The sequence below is a fragment of the Rhopilema esculentum genome, chromosome 19 (genome assembly GCF_057945365.1).
Source record: "Rhopilema esculentum isolate cy_ngs chromosome 19, ASM5794536v1, whole genome shotgun sequence".
In the NCBI taxonomy this organism is placed as follows: domain Eukaryota; kingdom Metazoa; phylum Cnidaria; class Scyphozoa; order Rhizostomeae; family Rhizostomatidae; genus Rhopilema; species Rhopilema esculentum.
In genome coordinates, this window is record NC_142833.1 from 6,734,013 (window position 1) to 6,750,397 (window position 16,385).

Sequence of the window (16,385 nt, forward strand, 5' to 3'; positions counted from 1 at the left end):
GAACAGAAGTTATTAAGGTTAGATCTGAGAAGTTCAAAAAAAATCACGGCATCAAAAAGGCCCCTTCGCTTCCAAAGTTTTAAGGTTATGAGGGCGTCGCAATTCCTCTCTTGCCTAAATCAGTGTGCTCAGGCACGTCGCCCTCAAGGGGGGTTTCCAAGTCCCATTTGCCGACTAAGTGGGTGGGCCATCCTGTATTTGCCAAAAAGTTTGGAAATTTGCCGACTAAGCACCCTAGATGGCAAAAAATTCCTTTTTTGCAAAGAAATTAAGGGAGCAAAAACATTCGATACAGGAATGAATACATGTCTGGGAAAATCCTCCATTTCAACCATTTGATTTAGAATATGCTGTTCTGCGAAGTCGAGAAATTCGTATATTTAATCGCTATTTTTTGCTCTTGTTAATAGAACTGTTGTGCGTAATAGCCCCATTCCTGGGTTCGCGATAAAGGGAGCACGGACATGAATTCGATTGGATGCTATTCTGTGATATAATGCTTCCTAGAAAAGTCTAGTAAATTTAAAGCACTGCGTAGTATAAATTGGAACGTAGATCGATCATATCAGTAGATTGTAAGTAGAGTGTAAAGTTGATTGAAAAATGATTTTAAAGGACAATAGTTGCATTCAAATTTATGGATTCTGTGAACATCTACCGGCGAACTGCAGCGATTAATATTCTATAACGTAAAGGCGAAAGCATAAGGGCAAAGATAGAATGTAAAAGAGCCGGTAACACAAACTACAAGGTCAAATTGAAAGTTTCTCTAAACTCTAAAACCTTGAAGGCTCCTAGAAACCAGCGTGCACCTTTGCCCAAGAAAAATTTCTACAAAATATCATCTCGCTACAGTCAGTCTTAATATACCCAGGGTACCAGACTCACTATTGGAGTATATATAGTGAGTCTGGTACCCAGAGTAGTCTTAATACCGCTGCAGAAAGTTCTGCTCGACCATTCCTCTTTCGCCTGATTAGTTTTTGGGGGCCTAAATGGAAATTCATGTCCACTTCATATCTATCTAACAAAGTAACAAGACGCTAACAAAGTTTAAGTCATAAACACTAAATCTTTTCAGAGTTTTGGGCTTTTGATCACATCCTGAAAAGACAGCCATCAAATACTTCTAAACATTGAAAATCAGTTAAATATGATAATAAGAGGTGAGAAATGGCCAATGAAAGACTTTTGAATATTTTCGATCGAATACCAAAGAACGTTTTCTAACGGATTACTATTATTCGGACCTGGTTCGTAGTTTTGAACAGAGACCAAATAACATGAATTCGAAGGGCAACGAGCCTGTGTTTATGTGGCCGTATCCAGACAATTGCTTACTTATTTATCTAAATTCGCATGCACGATCAGCTGTCTAATCTAAAATCAAAAATTTTAAAAATTTATTTTTGTGATGTCATCATTTTAGAACTTTTTTTGACTAGCCTTCTTTTTAGTTTAAAATGATGATATGCTAGGTCACTACAGGAATGCATGACCTTTCTCTGTGTGATGAAAAGCCTTCTGTTACACGTTCCAATATTTTGGCTTCAATGCGTTATTATGCGAAGTACTTAGCATGAAAATGTTGGCGACAAAGGAGAAATAAAGATTAAAAAATGTTTACAGAATCTGCGGTTTAAGTACAAGGCGATACAATAAAAGTTACAACGGGATATAGAGATAAAATTGCCAATGTGTCATTTTGTGAGATTAAATTTCATGACGCCAACTTGAAGTACTTGTTTGTACACATAAAAGATAGGCGCGTGCAAAGCTTTACAAAGTAAGCAATTTATCTAATTTCGCTCGTTGTGAATTCATCTTTTAAATATTTGCCCAAAACCTGTTAGTGTATATATTTATTTGCCGAATAAAGAAGCCTGTTCAGAAATCTCCTTACAAGTTAGGGGTCTGAGCACAAGGGTCTGTAAGCGAGGGGACCTGGTGATAAATATATGGAATAGAGTAATACTGCGGACGACAAATTAAGATAGGTAAATTGAAAATCGTGCCTAAAATACATAACAGTTTATAAGTATGTCACGGCGCGATGCATTATAATTGAAACGCAGGATGAAATATTCGATAAAACACCTTAAGGGCAATCATGGCAGTTGGTGAAAGAGAGATTATTGGCCCTTGGAAAATCCTTTCATAAAAGCTCGATATAATAGAAAACAGGAATTGAAACGAATTACAAAAAGCACAACATCTACTGCAACAGTCAGGTTAAAGAAAACTAATAATAACTAGGTGTTTATTACAAGTATAAAATTGAACCAGCACCATCAAAATTTGCACTTCAGTTTCAATCCTGTTCAAACAATATTAAAGAGCTTCTCTTTTAATGAAAAATCCTGAATGAACAATGCCAAAGCAAAAAGCAAATTTTTCACTACCAAAAAATAAAACAAACTGACTTGCACAAAGAAAAACGATCTTCTAACCGTACATCCAAGAGTAGGAAATCTCGAAATTATATATCCCCTGATAACCCGGTAAAGTGCCCATCAACAGGGTTCTTTGGCTCAAAATTCCGGGACAGGATTATCAAGTGTATATCAATACACAATGTGAACTCTGGGACTCTTGTCCATGACTCTTTTGATATAGAACTTTATTGCAAGCCTGAGTTGTTGACTTGTGTGCATAGAAATATAGAATTTATCTTTCTCTGGGTTAACTTTAACTAAAAGACTTCAAGAATTTCCAGACACTAAAGATTAAACCTATTGTCCCTTTTTCTGGCACAGGTATGTCGATTGAAGATATAATGTTTTCAGGTATGATTTTTTCAAAATTTTATACCAGGACAGGGTCATAAACGTTTTTCTTGCAGACAATCGCTTTCAATTTCCTCCACGGTAAACCCCTGAGTATATACCCAATAAATAGTTCGCACGTTACTGTCAGAAATATACTGCGTTAGCACCATAGAGGTGGATACCATTTACCCCTAGATGCTATCGTAGCGCCAGCATAAAGATAGTTAAAACAGGCTTTACCCAAATATTACTAAGGCATTAAGAATTTGGTAATTTCAATTGAGAATGGCTAGGCCTTGCAATTTTAAAGTCATGCGTCACAGCTGCTGTCGTGATGTTATTAAAGACCAAATAAGGAAATTCGACTCTTTGCCAACACAAAATCGCAAATGCCCTCTGAGACAAAAAAGGAGGCCGATAGTTCTTTATGAATTGCATTTGCCTGGGGACCTTTTCAATGATTACTCATTATATACAAACAGATATACAAATAAATTACTGTTAGAAGTTAATAGAGGAAAAAGTAGAGTTCAAACTAATTGTATAAAAGAACTTTTTTCAATAAAGTAAATAAAGTAATTTATTGTCAAGCTACCACTGGGAGTAGTATCGTGGAAATTTAACTCTCGGAGCCCATAAAGCATAATGATTGTTGAATATGATATCAAAGGAGAATCTGGTAATGCAAGACCCCCATCCCCCCCCCCCCCCTAACAAAAAAACATCTAAAAACGTCTTTAGTTTTGCAGCTGACAGAAACTGGACTTGCTTGGATATTTTGCAGCAGTAACCATGGACATAGAAAAGAGAGATACGTGCCTCCCATTTTTACTGAAATTTTCAGAAACAGGTGAAGTGTTTGTTAGCAGTTCACGGAATATGCACAAGTTTTTTAGAAAACAATAATCGGCATTTTGCCTTAGGTCAAAGATCTAGCCTAGGTTAGGAGCCTTGTCTTTTACAACTTGGTACTTACGAAGAAAATATATCCTAAAGTCTTGGAATATTCTTAGGCCACAAGCAAAGCATTTATTGATGACGAATAGTAAACATCGATTTCAGCTGCTTCGATTTATTTAAATAAAAATTTATTAACCATTTGAACGTTGCTACAAAAATAGCATATTTACCAAACAGGTGTGCGTATCGCGGGTCAGTTTTGCTTTTAAATAGTGGCAAAGAGTAGGAGCGGTTTATAAATGAGTCGTCATCGTTTCTTTCACTCAAATTCGGCGAGCAGCCTGGTGTCGAGCTTGGAGAAATGTAAACTCCATCTAGCAACGAATCGGATGATTGACGAAAACGCTCCCTCTGCTCCTTCCTGGTTTGTCGCCCTCGGGTAAGACGTGCAAGCGGCGATGGTGACCGTGGAGAACCATCCGAGGTTTTACTCTTCGAAAATAGGTTCATACTTCTACGCTGCACTGGCAAAGAATTTCATTTGCAAAGCGTGAAAATCCATCTTTTCAATCATAATTATGTAGATTTTGTACCAAGGCCTACGTGATACTTGACATAACATTCATTGCATATCCAAGGCAAGGCGGGGAACTCAAATGTCTGCTTACAATGGAAAGTGTACATTAAACAGCACAATGTTTGTAATGGAGTTCTTTATCGTGCATTCCCTGACGAGAAGGCAGTTGCTGTAACCTGCTATCCTTGACACTTGATGCGCAAACAGTCCACCAAACAACAAACAGAGTGAGTAATATTTGCAAGTCAAAATAATAGATAACGAGATGATGGGAATCAAGGGTGCTTTTTATCACTCGCTGTGCCTGTCAAAACTCTGGATTGTGTGCCTGTCTGGATTGGATTGTGCAGGCTATCTTGAAAGTTCTTTTCAACGTATCTGGAAAATGGCTAAGGGAAAATACGTCATCGCGTATTTATGTCGTCGAAGTACCTACAACTGCTTTGTGAAAATCCCTATTATTTTGTTGCGTGCGTGAGGCCATTGTGTACCACAAAGGGGGTTTGTGTGGGGGGAGTGGCACCCAAAGTGCAATACAAGTCTTTACCATATTAAGATACACAGGTAAGAAATGCATTGAAAATAGTGGTGACGTCAAATTATGGGTTACACATCACACAGTTAAAACCGCCCATCAATCAGAATGGAACGGGATGCCCCATCGACAAAAGACCCTTAAAACAGCAGTTTTTGAAGACAGCTTCCTAATAAATATCAGAAAACAAAACGTTGAAGTTATAAAGCTGAAGTTATTTTTAAATTTTAGTTCAGCTAAGAATTTTTAGATTTTTTCTAGAGTTTCTTTGAAGAAATATGTCCATAAAAGACAAACAAATGGCTAATTTGTGATTTGGAATGAAAACTGTCTTCTTAGTGTCTCCATGTTGCTTTCTCTGCTATTTCTATCATTTCATCCAAGATTTTTTATTTGGTAAAGTCCCTGAGTCGTTTGTATTTGATGGTGAAAATGGCTCCTGTGTTGACTCATTGGATTAAAGTGGGGACCAAAACAAAACAAGTTTTTTAGCTGGCTCTTCGTTTTTATAGACAGGATCATTGTGTCGCGAAAAAAAAGAACAAATAACAATAAAGAAAGCAAGAAAATCGCATTATTATAGCATCGTTTCCTTTTTCGAGATTCTATACGTCACCAAGGGTTTGCAGGGAGACTTTTGGGCTTATCTCTATAATTGGGGGGGGGGGGTATTATTGGAGAAGCAAACCGGTTGCAACAAAAACGATTCATCACAGTTTCGAGAACCAACTGTAGCCGTTTGACAAAGACTTCGTTGTGCAATTTGGTGTGGCAATTCTCACGAACCCCGCCCTGCCGTCTTTATAAAAAAAGAAAACGAAAAATACTACCAGTTCCCGCCTGTTCTGAAGGTAGATTCCAAAAAGAAAACTGAAAGGCCTATTATATTAACGAAAGGAGCAAGAAAGAAAAATGATTGCGGTTGCAAGGTCAATGTCTGTAAAAGAAAAGTTAATGGGAATAAGAAAAGCATCAGGCCCAAACCGCATATACTTGTTTTTTTGCTGATAAAGTTTTCGGATGTCTTAGTTCAGGCACCGCGCACCAGCCTAAAAGTGAGGGGGATGACAAGAGCGTGACTGAAATTGTTAGGCCACGCCCTTTAGAACTTCAGGAAACGCCTTTTTAGAAGATACTTGCTTATGTCCAATTATTTTTATACTCTGTCCGATTCATATATTTAGCTTGGGGACCATTAAACAATAAGCTAACAAAGTTAGCAAAAACAGCATATCATTATACAAAAGCAAACACATAGAAAGTGAACAGAAAAGGGTTCCCAGTCAAATAGACCTGCTCCTCTGCGCTTCAGTAAACTTTCTAAATATTTTCTAACCTATAATATCAAAAATGTGGAGGGGCTATAGCCCCTGCTACCCCAATGGCTGCTCGGTACCGGCCTTAGTTCTTTAGCCAGGGTAAAGAAGAACATTTGTCCTGACTTTGATCTAGAGCTGTTACGACAGCCATGGGACAGGCAACCCTTTTATGTTGAGGGAAAAAAATTTACGATGTTTCATACCCATAAAGATTATGTCAGGCCAGGAAGGGCTGAGCAAATTAAAAAAGAGTTTCAATGTAGAGATATCACTGGCTCATCCACCATACTACCTTAAAGAAAAAAACTCCCAGGGTATCTAATCCACAATACCCAAAAAATATTATTGAAACAGTATTAATTAAAAATCTCTAAGTTTGCCGTCATGTACTGTGCAAATCAGGTTTACAGCTACTATAAAAAAAAGTGCAGCAACTGGCTCTATATGCCTGTTGTTTATTTGAACCGATTTGAACTTCATTTATGATGAGATTTATCTTCGTTCTGGAGGTTTTGATCCTTTGCAGCTGGGAAAAAACTTAACACATAACCCACATCGAAAAAATTTCAGCAGGTTATCATTTTCTGAACTTGTTTATTCTCTGAGCGTTCAATTTTTAATCCTGAAGGAACAAGGGCCACGAGAAATTGGCATGCATGTCGGATTTGGCCCGCGGGCCGTAGGATACCCGCCCCCGAAGGAAAGTCCAGGACTCAATGAATAACCCAGGGCTCAAGTAATCGCCAAGTTTGAATTAGCCCCCTTTCTTTAGACAAAAGGCTTTAAAAGACTCCATTTTCGAAAAATCGTCCAGGGGGCAAATTGGGCGTTTATTCAAACGAGGTGACATCATTGCATTAAGAAACTTTCTTTCGTTAATGTTTATTAATTCACAGATACAGACAAGCTTAACGATGGTTTATCGGCAGTAATAGCAACAAATCGTTCTAGAACAATCAAACCAGCTTCGCGGTTTCTTTTTCTGATGACTGCTGCAACAACACTATTTTCGTTTGATTCTTTCAAAATATATTTAATCTGAGCTTGTATATCTGAGCTATCTCGATTGGATTGGCACATGTGCAGTCCCCTTTGTAGTGCAGTGCCTCTTCCAGTCGTATTTTCACAGCTGATGTAGTATAAACCTAAATGTTGATAACCTGGTTATGTTTTTTCAAGACTTAAAGACTGATATTCTAACAACTTTATAAGCGTCCAGGGGTCAAATAAGAGAGCCAAGTCCCAACAAGCACCCATTCTAACAATTGAAAATAAAAAGCGCCCAGGGCACTTAATCTGTCATTTATGGTATTACATTTGCCTGCTTCAACCAGGGATCATACACAATGTGTTAATGGAAAGAATTGGCACTGTGCCTAGCCTTTTGTTATTCATCTAGGACACAAGTAAGATTTTTGTGGATTTTTGGCATCAAATTACCACGCAACCACAAAATTTGTATTGATTGGGAAATAGGAGTGCATCCTGGGAAAAGCAAATAATACTTGACAGAATTACCCTTGTGAGAAAAGGCAAATATCCAGCCTTCTATTATACAACATTTAAAGGCAAGCTGATATCATTGTCAAATGTTTAAGCCAATATAAACAGATCAAATTCAGGAAGAGCCTTTCTCCTTTATTTGTCCTTTGCTGAACAATAGAATTATTAGCTTAAAACAGCTTAACATTAATATCTCAGTTCACAGTAGAAGGATTATCTGTATGGAAAATTAAGGACCTTTTAAGATTTTGTTTTATAATGAGGTAGAAAAAATCAAGGGTAAATTTCTTAAACTGATCTTGTTTGGTATAGCTTGTGAAAAATAAATATAACTAATAAAATAGTTAGAATGAAATAATTGAAAATAAATATTTCTTATGTGATGAAAATGAAGTATATGTTTGATGTAATTAAAATTATGATCTTCTAAAGAAAATTTACCAGAAATGACAGAAATCATAGGCCCAACCACTATAATCACCTTTTTATAATCATAATCATAGTTTTGATCACAATTATTTTCACTTTCACAGTCATTCAAACTGTGAATGGCCTAATTAACAAAAATATGTAATTAAAATTGATTTTTCCACATAGTATTCAATAACTTGATTTTTGTTGCAACCATAGCAGAAATACATAACATGAAAAAAAATAACATCATGAAAAATTTAGTTTGTTTATATATTTTTTTAAATGGTATACATTATGCAAAACATTATGCAATTAGCCATTCTTTTCTCAAGTGAATAATCTCAATTCCCAAGTAAGACCTATACCCATTCAGAGTTGAAAAAGTTACCAAACCAACACATGCTTTCATTTTAACTTTTTTCCATTTTCCATTTAACATTTTAACTGCAACTTTTTTCCAATGAGAATTATAAATTATCAACACAACATATGACCAACAAAAGCCACTAGAACCTCAAAAAAATCAAGAAACTGTAGTTTATATACTAAAAATACAGCACTTAATAAGTTAGTACTCTCCACATAACCCTTGCTCTTTAGTTTTGATGGTGGAATTGAAAAGATAGCCTGAAATCATTTTTCAGATATCAATCTTGAAAACTTATTGGTCTACAAACATAAACAGATTGATATATTTAATTTATCTGCTTTAGAAAATACCACAAAGCTATAATGTGGCTCATAACACTTTCTTGTCTATCTATGAAAAACTTTCAAGACACTGACATAGTAGAATTAAGTTATGGTCACGTCAAATGTTGCTTGTAAAGGTAAACTGGGCTTAATTGAGCAGTTATGCATATCTGAGTCTAAATTTCATGTGATTGTGACTAAAAGTAGAGTTACCTGGACTAAAATTGAGAGAAAATTAGCAAAACATAACTTCAAAAGATAACTGATTGACAGCAAAGGTCATTACAAAATTGACTGTGTGAGTATAAAACTCGTGTTGGTACTTTGCTTTAATTCTAATTAGGTATATAGGAGGATTCAAGAATTGTCTTATTGAAAATTGCATTTGAGTCAAATATCAATATGAAAAAGAGATATGAAATATATTTTTGATATGAACTAAACTGATATCAATTCACAAAAACCTTTCAGGATAATATTCCTTATGATAAAAGAATTTGGTGGGCTATATATATAAATAAATGATTGGTGGAATCTAGAAACTTTTTTCTTTTTGATAGTAATGAGCAATTAACATTAAAATGTCACAAGTTAGTTGCAAAAGCATTGCATGTGCCATGAATTTCAAAGTGGAGGGGCCATAGGGTAAACAAGCTTTCTGATCCATTAGCATAGGATCTTGTAGAAAAGTTTAGGGGCCAATGACTCTTTGGTACCCTCTTGGTGCAGCCCCTTGCATAGGAAGGGTGCTTTACTGCAAAAATGGTGAAACTAACTGATAACTAAAAATAGGAACTAAACGTTTTAACTCAATGGAGCTAACAAATTGCCATCCATAGTTGAAAGTTGGTTGCAGTGTCATTAGAAAAAAATTGAAATTTTGTAGTGCATTAACTGCCTTTGCTTGCCACTGGCTTTGGGTAAATTCTAATCAGCAGGGACAACTTTTTCCTCACAGTAAAAATATAAGATTATATCAGATACATATCATTTTTTTAATTATTGATTAATGGCTAAAAACAAAGTTTCAACTTCTACTTTAGGCTAATCATTTTTCTACTCAATTTGCAAGTAAAGGTTTCAAGTTTATAAAGATTGCTTCTTCCACTAACCTGCTAACACACAAATGAACACAAACATTTAGAATTCATTCAATCCCTATGTCGGGATTTAATAAAACCATACTTATTTGTTTCAGAATAAATCTTGTATCATTTAGCTGTTTCGGTAGGTTTCAGCTGTTTCTGAAAACATCTACTAATAATCTACACAAAGTATCGCAAAAATTGAATCATAATAAGTTTACCTGATAGATGGCCTACATTTCCATTTTCAACATCCACTGACGTTTGTTTTCGCTGAGAATTTATGACTTTTGCTAGGCCTAATATCAAAACACACAAGAGAACAGGCAGATTGATGCGGTTTTATAGCATATCATATTGGCCTTTCCTTTAACTTTTGCCCTGAAGTGATCTTCATCCTCTAAAATATTTTTTTCAATAAACCGTAATCCGTAACGTCATAACATTGTCGGAAACCAAGGCAAGGAAACCGGAACGTTGAGAAAAAAATTATTTTCGTTCGGGATGTAAACTTCAGCTAGTGTTTTGTCGCCAGGCAAAGTAAGGGGATTATTAAAGGATATGTTTAAATGAATAAAAAGAAACTTACCTATTAACTCAGGCATTCTGATACATTGATGGCTGCAGTGCTATCCTGACGCACTATTGCAATTCGTTCATGGGCCGAAACCCCCAAAATTTTTGGATCGAAGTGTTTGTGGTTGTGTTTTCTTGAAGTTGGCTGGCTTTTCCCTGGATTATTTTGCGACGATAGTCCACAACAGAACAGAGAAAGTTGTTGATAATCTACCCTCTGCAATCCATTTTCAAGTTCAAACAGTCTCTGGATGCTTTTGTTCCACCTCTAATCCACATTTATCAAGAACTGAGCAAACATCATCACCGATGAACGTAATAATGAGGCGTTGACTTCTTCAAGAACATATTAAACAACTGAGATCCTTTTTTACAACAACAGTAACGTACGAATAAATAACAGCTTAGATATTCTTTCTGCCTTCTGAAATTCCTTGAAATCAGCAATGACACTCTAAAGTAAGTTTAATATCAAAATTTGTGATTGCCAATACTCACAGCTCATAAACGACGCGTCCAGCTATTGATCAAACATTCTTTACAGGTCACACGGGAAAATGAACACAGGGCAACAAGGGCACCCTTGTTTCCATGGATATCTTCTTTAGTGGAATTTTACTGGGAGCAAGAAAAATACGTTTGCAACGGTCATTACCATAAATGCAGATTTATGGAGCAATTTAGACAATTTGTACGATCATTGACAATTCTCTATTTGAAAAGGGAAAAGTCAAAGGAATCTATTGGAAATGTAATTATCCAATAAAGAAACAATCAAGACGAAACTTACTGTACGTAGGTTTAACAAGAAATGAGCGGAAAGGGGCGGATCGAGATGGATATGAACACCCTCCATTTATTAATGAGCTTCGAAGAAAAAGTAAACAATAGCAGAAGATGAAGCATTTTCAATTCCCTGATTAAATGGGGGGGAGGAGGAAAGGTTCGCATTCACAACAAAAAAAAATATTCCTAGGTAGAGGTCTGGAATTCAGGTTAAAGTACCCCAGATTGAAATTTAGCCAAATCTCCTATTCTATGTTGTCTTCGTGACTTCGTGCTATGATTACCATTTCGCATTATTGTGGATTTCAAAGGTTACACAAATCAATAAATAGTTCACATTGTAAACAAACCTTTCCTACAACTATCGATGAGGTTTGAAACCTCAGTCCTTGCTTTTTCACAGAGGTATACAATAGGGCTGCGTGGGTGCAGAAAAATGAATGTTTGTTCAATTGTTTTTCACAGAGTGATTCAACGGGAGAAGCTCAACTTATTGCAGCTCCTTTCTAATTTGTCAAAAATTGTATTCCATCATATTATCTTAGTTCGTCACTGTTTGCCCAACCTAATAAATGCCAATTATATTTTGACTGAAAATCCCTCTAGTCTTTCAATGTCTGTGACGTGAGCATCAATTCTTGCCTCCAATTACGTAATTACTCTGCAACGTCCCATGGTTACGTCATGATGACTCACCGTTAGCGAGTATCCAAATATGGTAAACAGCAGATCGATTACCTACAGAAGTTGCCTGGGAGAGGATTATCGATAATCTCGTTTTTCGAAGACGATGGAGGGCTGGAGTAAAGGCAAAAACCTAAAGAAAACAACCAGCTAAACCCTTTCATACATCCAAGATAATCCCATTTGATGAAGCGATAAACTTACTTCAGAGATGGCCTCAAGGACCCTAAAGATCAAAGCTAATAATTCCAAAAGCTCAAGCACCGGTCCTGAAATTCCATCCAGTCCAAAAATACTTTAACTTGTGGATTGCAAACAAATCGATTAAAATTTCCTTAGAAAAATCACTGTTTTACTGCAAAACATGAATTTTAGAATTCATTAACTCCAATATTTTTGAACAATGAAACTGAAAGGCATAAACTTAATAAACACGTACTCAGAGAGCAGTACTAAAATGCAAACATCTTTCTTCTCATACACCTGTCTGGAAATTATCTACCAGGATCCATGCTAACTTCTCCCTTAATCATCTAGCATTTTCCCACTTTATCATCTAACATTTTTTCAAATACAGTTTCCAATTTTCTATTAACTAAAGGTCTTTTCCAGATCCATATTTCTAAATCTGTTTGATACATGGTTTCTGAAAACGCTTAAAGTTAAAATGACTAGCAACTCTGAGAAAGAAACCTGAAGTGCACAGGGGCGGACTGGCTAATTTTTTTGGCCCGGGCAAATTTCGATCAAACCGGCCCACAAAAATAGCAATTAAAAAACTCCTCGGAAAATGCAAGTAAATGTTAGTCTGTAAGGAAAACAAGTTTTTAAATTCAGTAATTGTGTGCATGGATGAATGCTGGTTAACAGAATATGGTTAACAGAACATGTTAAATATGTCATTTGCTGACTAAATAGTAAATAAACAAAAATTTTAACTCATTGGTTTGACTTTCTTTCTAAATACAGTAGCTTATATGTTGATAATGTTCTTCGTTCTTTCTAAATACAGTAGCTTATATGTTGATCGTTCTAGATGTCATCTAACAGGTGTTTTTTTAAGAACATTAACGTTAAGGACTCCAGGTTTGGCTGCGAAAAATTACCACGTAATCTGTTTTTTATATATTTAAAGTGGAAAAGCTTCTATCACACGCAACCTGTGACAAATAATTTTCTAATCCTCCTGAAAACCACAATGATTTTCAGCAGCCCAAAAATATCGATTTGTCAATTTCTGACTCCAAAAAGAAAACATGGGCACCCATGTTGAAATTTTATCGTGTAGCACCATACCCCTGTTGGGCGGGGGGTCCATTTGACTTATGATAGTATATGCCTAATAGATTTACCATAACTTGTATGAGTTTATTGAAAGGAGCAAGAGCAAGAGCCTGCTGTTTTTGTGACGTTTGTGGCTTTTGCTTGATAAAAAAAGCTTTGTATCGTAGCTGAATCCTTTTTTAAGTCGCGCAGCTTTTCCTCACGAAATTTCTGTGCACCACCTTTGGTTGAAGTCTTCTTGCTCTTCCCTTGTTCTACGTATGTCCTCTTCATTGCTTCACATCACAGAGCAAATCGCTTAGTGAACTCTAATTTTTGGACTTTTAAATTTATTACATTTAGCAATAGCTTGTGCTTAGGAAAAAACATGACCAGCTTTAAGCAAAATCGGCAGGGACGTTACAGTATAATATGTCGCCAAAAAGGAAATACCGTCAAGAGAAAATATAGCAATATGTCAATAACATGTTCTCTGAAGAAGTGTGTTTGGGCTGCGGTGACAATAATGAATTCATAATTTTCATGGTTTTGGAGTACTCGCGTGTATATTTATTCTTTCCCACAAAGTCTCTGAGAATTCAAGGCAAACAGATCAACGCGTGGGTATACTTTTTTGCCTTGCATTCACTTTTTAAGCTAATTTATTTTTTTGCACTTTTATCAACCGGCCCTCTAACCGACCGGCCCTTCGGGCGATCGCCCGAATAGCCCGACCAGCCAGTCCGCCCCTGGAAGTGCAGATAAAAATTTCAAATGGCGAAGAAACAAGTTTCCAGACTTTTTAAGGACACTACAATCCCAGACAAAAAGACTCTGTCCTTTGAATAACAGCCCTCTTTTCCTTCCAGAAGAAAAAATCTCCAAGATGAAGTTGCTTTCAAAAATATCGAATAGACTACAATGCCTGTCAAAAGTCTTGGAACACTGACGTCAATTTCCAAGGTCAAAATCAATAATTCTCCTCTCCCCTATAGAATAATGTTTGTTTGCTATCAAACGGGTTAGGATTTTAGGAAGCACTTTCTTTTGCGCTTCCCTTATGATATTTCTCTAAAATTTCAACATTGTTTTAGGGGGAAGGGGCGGAAGTAGTGTTTTTTTTCTGTAACCAGTAGCGTAACGGGGTAGGCTAGAGCAAAAAACGGCAAGGAATCTCTTTGAGAAAGGGCGTTTTCTGGCGTTTGAAAGGCTGTGAACCCCTAGTTTTTCCTTGCTCGTGTCGTTTTTGCCCCCCCCCCCTTCTCAAATCTTACCGCCCTTCCTACGCTATAGCCTGTTACAGGTTAACCCTCTAATCACCTGTCACGCATGCGCCGTCGCTATTAGTCACAAGATGCTTAGCTATATACATCATGAATCAAGGTTTGACCGAGGGTTTATTTGTTAAACATGGTTATGTAAGAGTGCGTTCTTCTTTGCCACAGTATCACCCTGTGTACCACAGTCTATGCCTTCTATTGCCAGGAAATACCGCTTACAGAACGGTGGGGGGCTTAGCCTGTGTTCCAGAGCCCTAACTTGAAAGGACTCTAAGTTAGGGGTCTGGAGAACAGGCTAGAGGGAAATGTCAGTGGTGACGGGGTCTTTCGAAAACGATGATAAAAACAACCGTTATTACAAAAAATTTTATTCGCCGGGGATATATTTTCCTGTGAAATGAGCAATCAGTTTTTAAGGCTAGGATCTGGATATTAAAAGGAAGTTGGCAAATTAATGCACTAAAGAATTAGTTTCTAGACATGATACGCGCTTCAATTCATGTGGTGTCCCGGCAATCAGCAGATGATCATATGCGGTGTCGTACTGTTTGTGTTTAATATTCCCACTAAGTGAACTTAATTATGAGTTATCTTAACCTTTATTTGAATCGATATAAGTTCTTTGGTAATCTTACTCAGCGGATGGCGCTAATGTAAATCTAAAACAATAATTTGTAGGGACTTTTCATTTTTAAATTCTTTTAAATGGTATAGATAACCTGTACGTAAACATCAATTTGTCGTTGATGTGTCACACGCTATTTCTAGTACGTACCTAAAAAATCCTTAACCGGATAACAGTTATATCAACAAACCTGGATTTCCTTGAAAAAACCCCCACACAAAACAACGGTCCCCGGGAAACAAGATACAAACTGCTAAAGGACGACCTGGTTATGTGCAAGAATTATAATGAAGCCTCGACATCCTCCTTGTTGGCGTCATGTATCTTGACTAAGGGAATACAAATAAGTAGCGCATAAGGAACTCCGCAACGCGACGAGAATAAACAAAAACAAACACACAAATCAGTGATGGCTAATATTTCGCCCCGGCAAACGGGGCTTCATCAGAGCAAAAGTAAACGAACTAAAAATTTACAAATTTCAAAGATGCGATGTGGCCGTAAGGCGGGGTTCCACGAATACAAATAACTTTCTTGTACATTTCTTGCACGACTACCATTCTTGCACATTTCTACTCACAGACATAAATGAAGATTGGTATAAATCTAGTCAAGCTTGATCGTACCCTACTCTGTGATTGTACTGGGCTGCCTCTTTATCATTCATGCTCACTAGACAAAGAAGCACCAGTAACATAACAGGGTCGAAATGGCTATGCATTGACCGAGCAGGCGTGAAATTCCCAATTGTAATTTGTTACTACCTGTTTCGCGGTCCCTTTTCACTTTCCATATACCTGATGTTCAATACAGCAGTCTGTTTTCAATAAGACTTGTGGCCTTTGCCATACACCTGCACACAAAACCAACTATAGCTAATCGAGAAAAATTCAAGAATTGCACAATATGTCTCAATTTAACGCTTGGGACGCTGGGAAGGCGTCCTCCAAGGGTTGATGATGCAACGTAAATGGCATCTCAAAGTACTAGTCTGTGATAGACAAATGCTTTAGGAGAGAAGAAGCACTTACAGTGTAAATTGTACACTACTTCCCCGTTATTCTATCTGTGTGCCCTTAAAGTTTGATTACTTCATGTTAGTATCTTCGCACAAAAATGTATAAATTCTGTCCAGTCTCTCACAATCTTCAAATGCAAGTCCCATTAATAACAGCAAATAGCACGAAATTGCGAAAAGAGAGAGCGTCTCAATTGTAGTTCCCTGATTTCATCACTAACTTGCAACGTAAACTGTGTGTAGTTAAATACTTGGTTGGTTGCTCGTTTGCCGGTTGGATCTTATTCAAAAATCTTCTTTAAACTTGGCACTTTTAACACGGGAACTAAATTATATTTTCTCAATTTGAGTAAGGTGTA

At 36.7% G+C, this 16,385-nt stretch overlaps 1 protein-coding gene across 2 annotated transcripts in view; it reads right to left on the reverse strand.

Moving 5' to 3' along the window:
- LOC135688509 (uncharacterized) overlaps nt 1–10,937 on the reverse strand; it is a 41,003-nt gene extending 30,066 nt beyond the window's left edge. Inside the window, exon 1 of one of the 2 annotated variants that reach the window (XM_065205379.2) lies at nt 10,384–10,937. In XM_065205379.2, the coding sequence (XP_065061451.2) occupies nt 10,384–10,399 (16 nt within the window). In that variant the 5' untranslated portion in view covers nt 10,400–10,937. The other variant, XM_065205378.2, reaches the window with a different exon arrangement.
- Between the last annotated feature and the right edge of the window lie 5,448 nt (nt 10,938–16,385).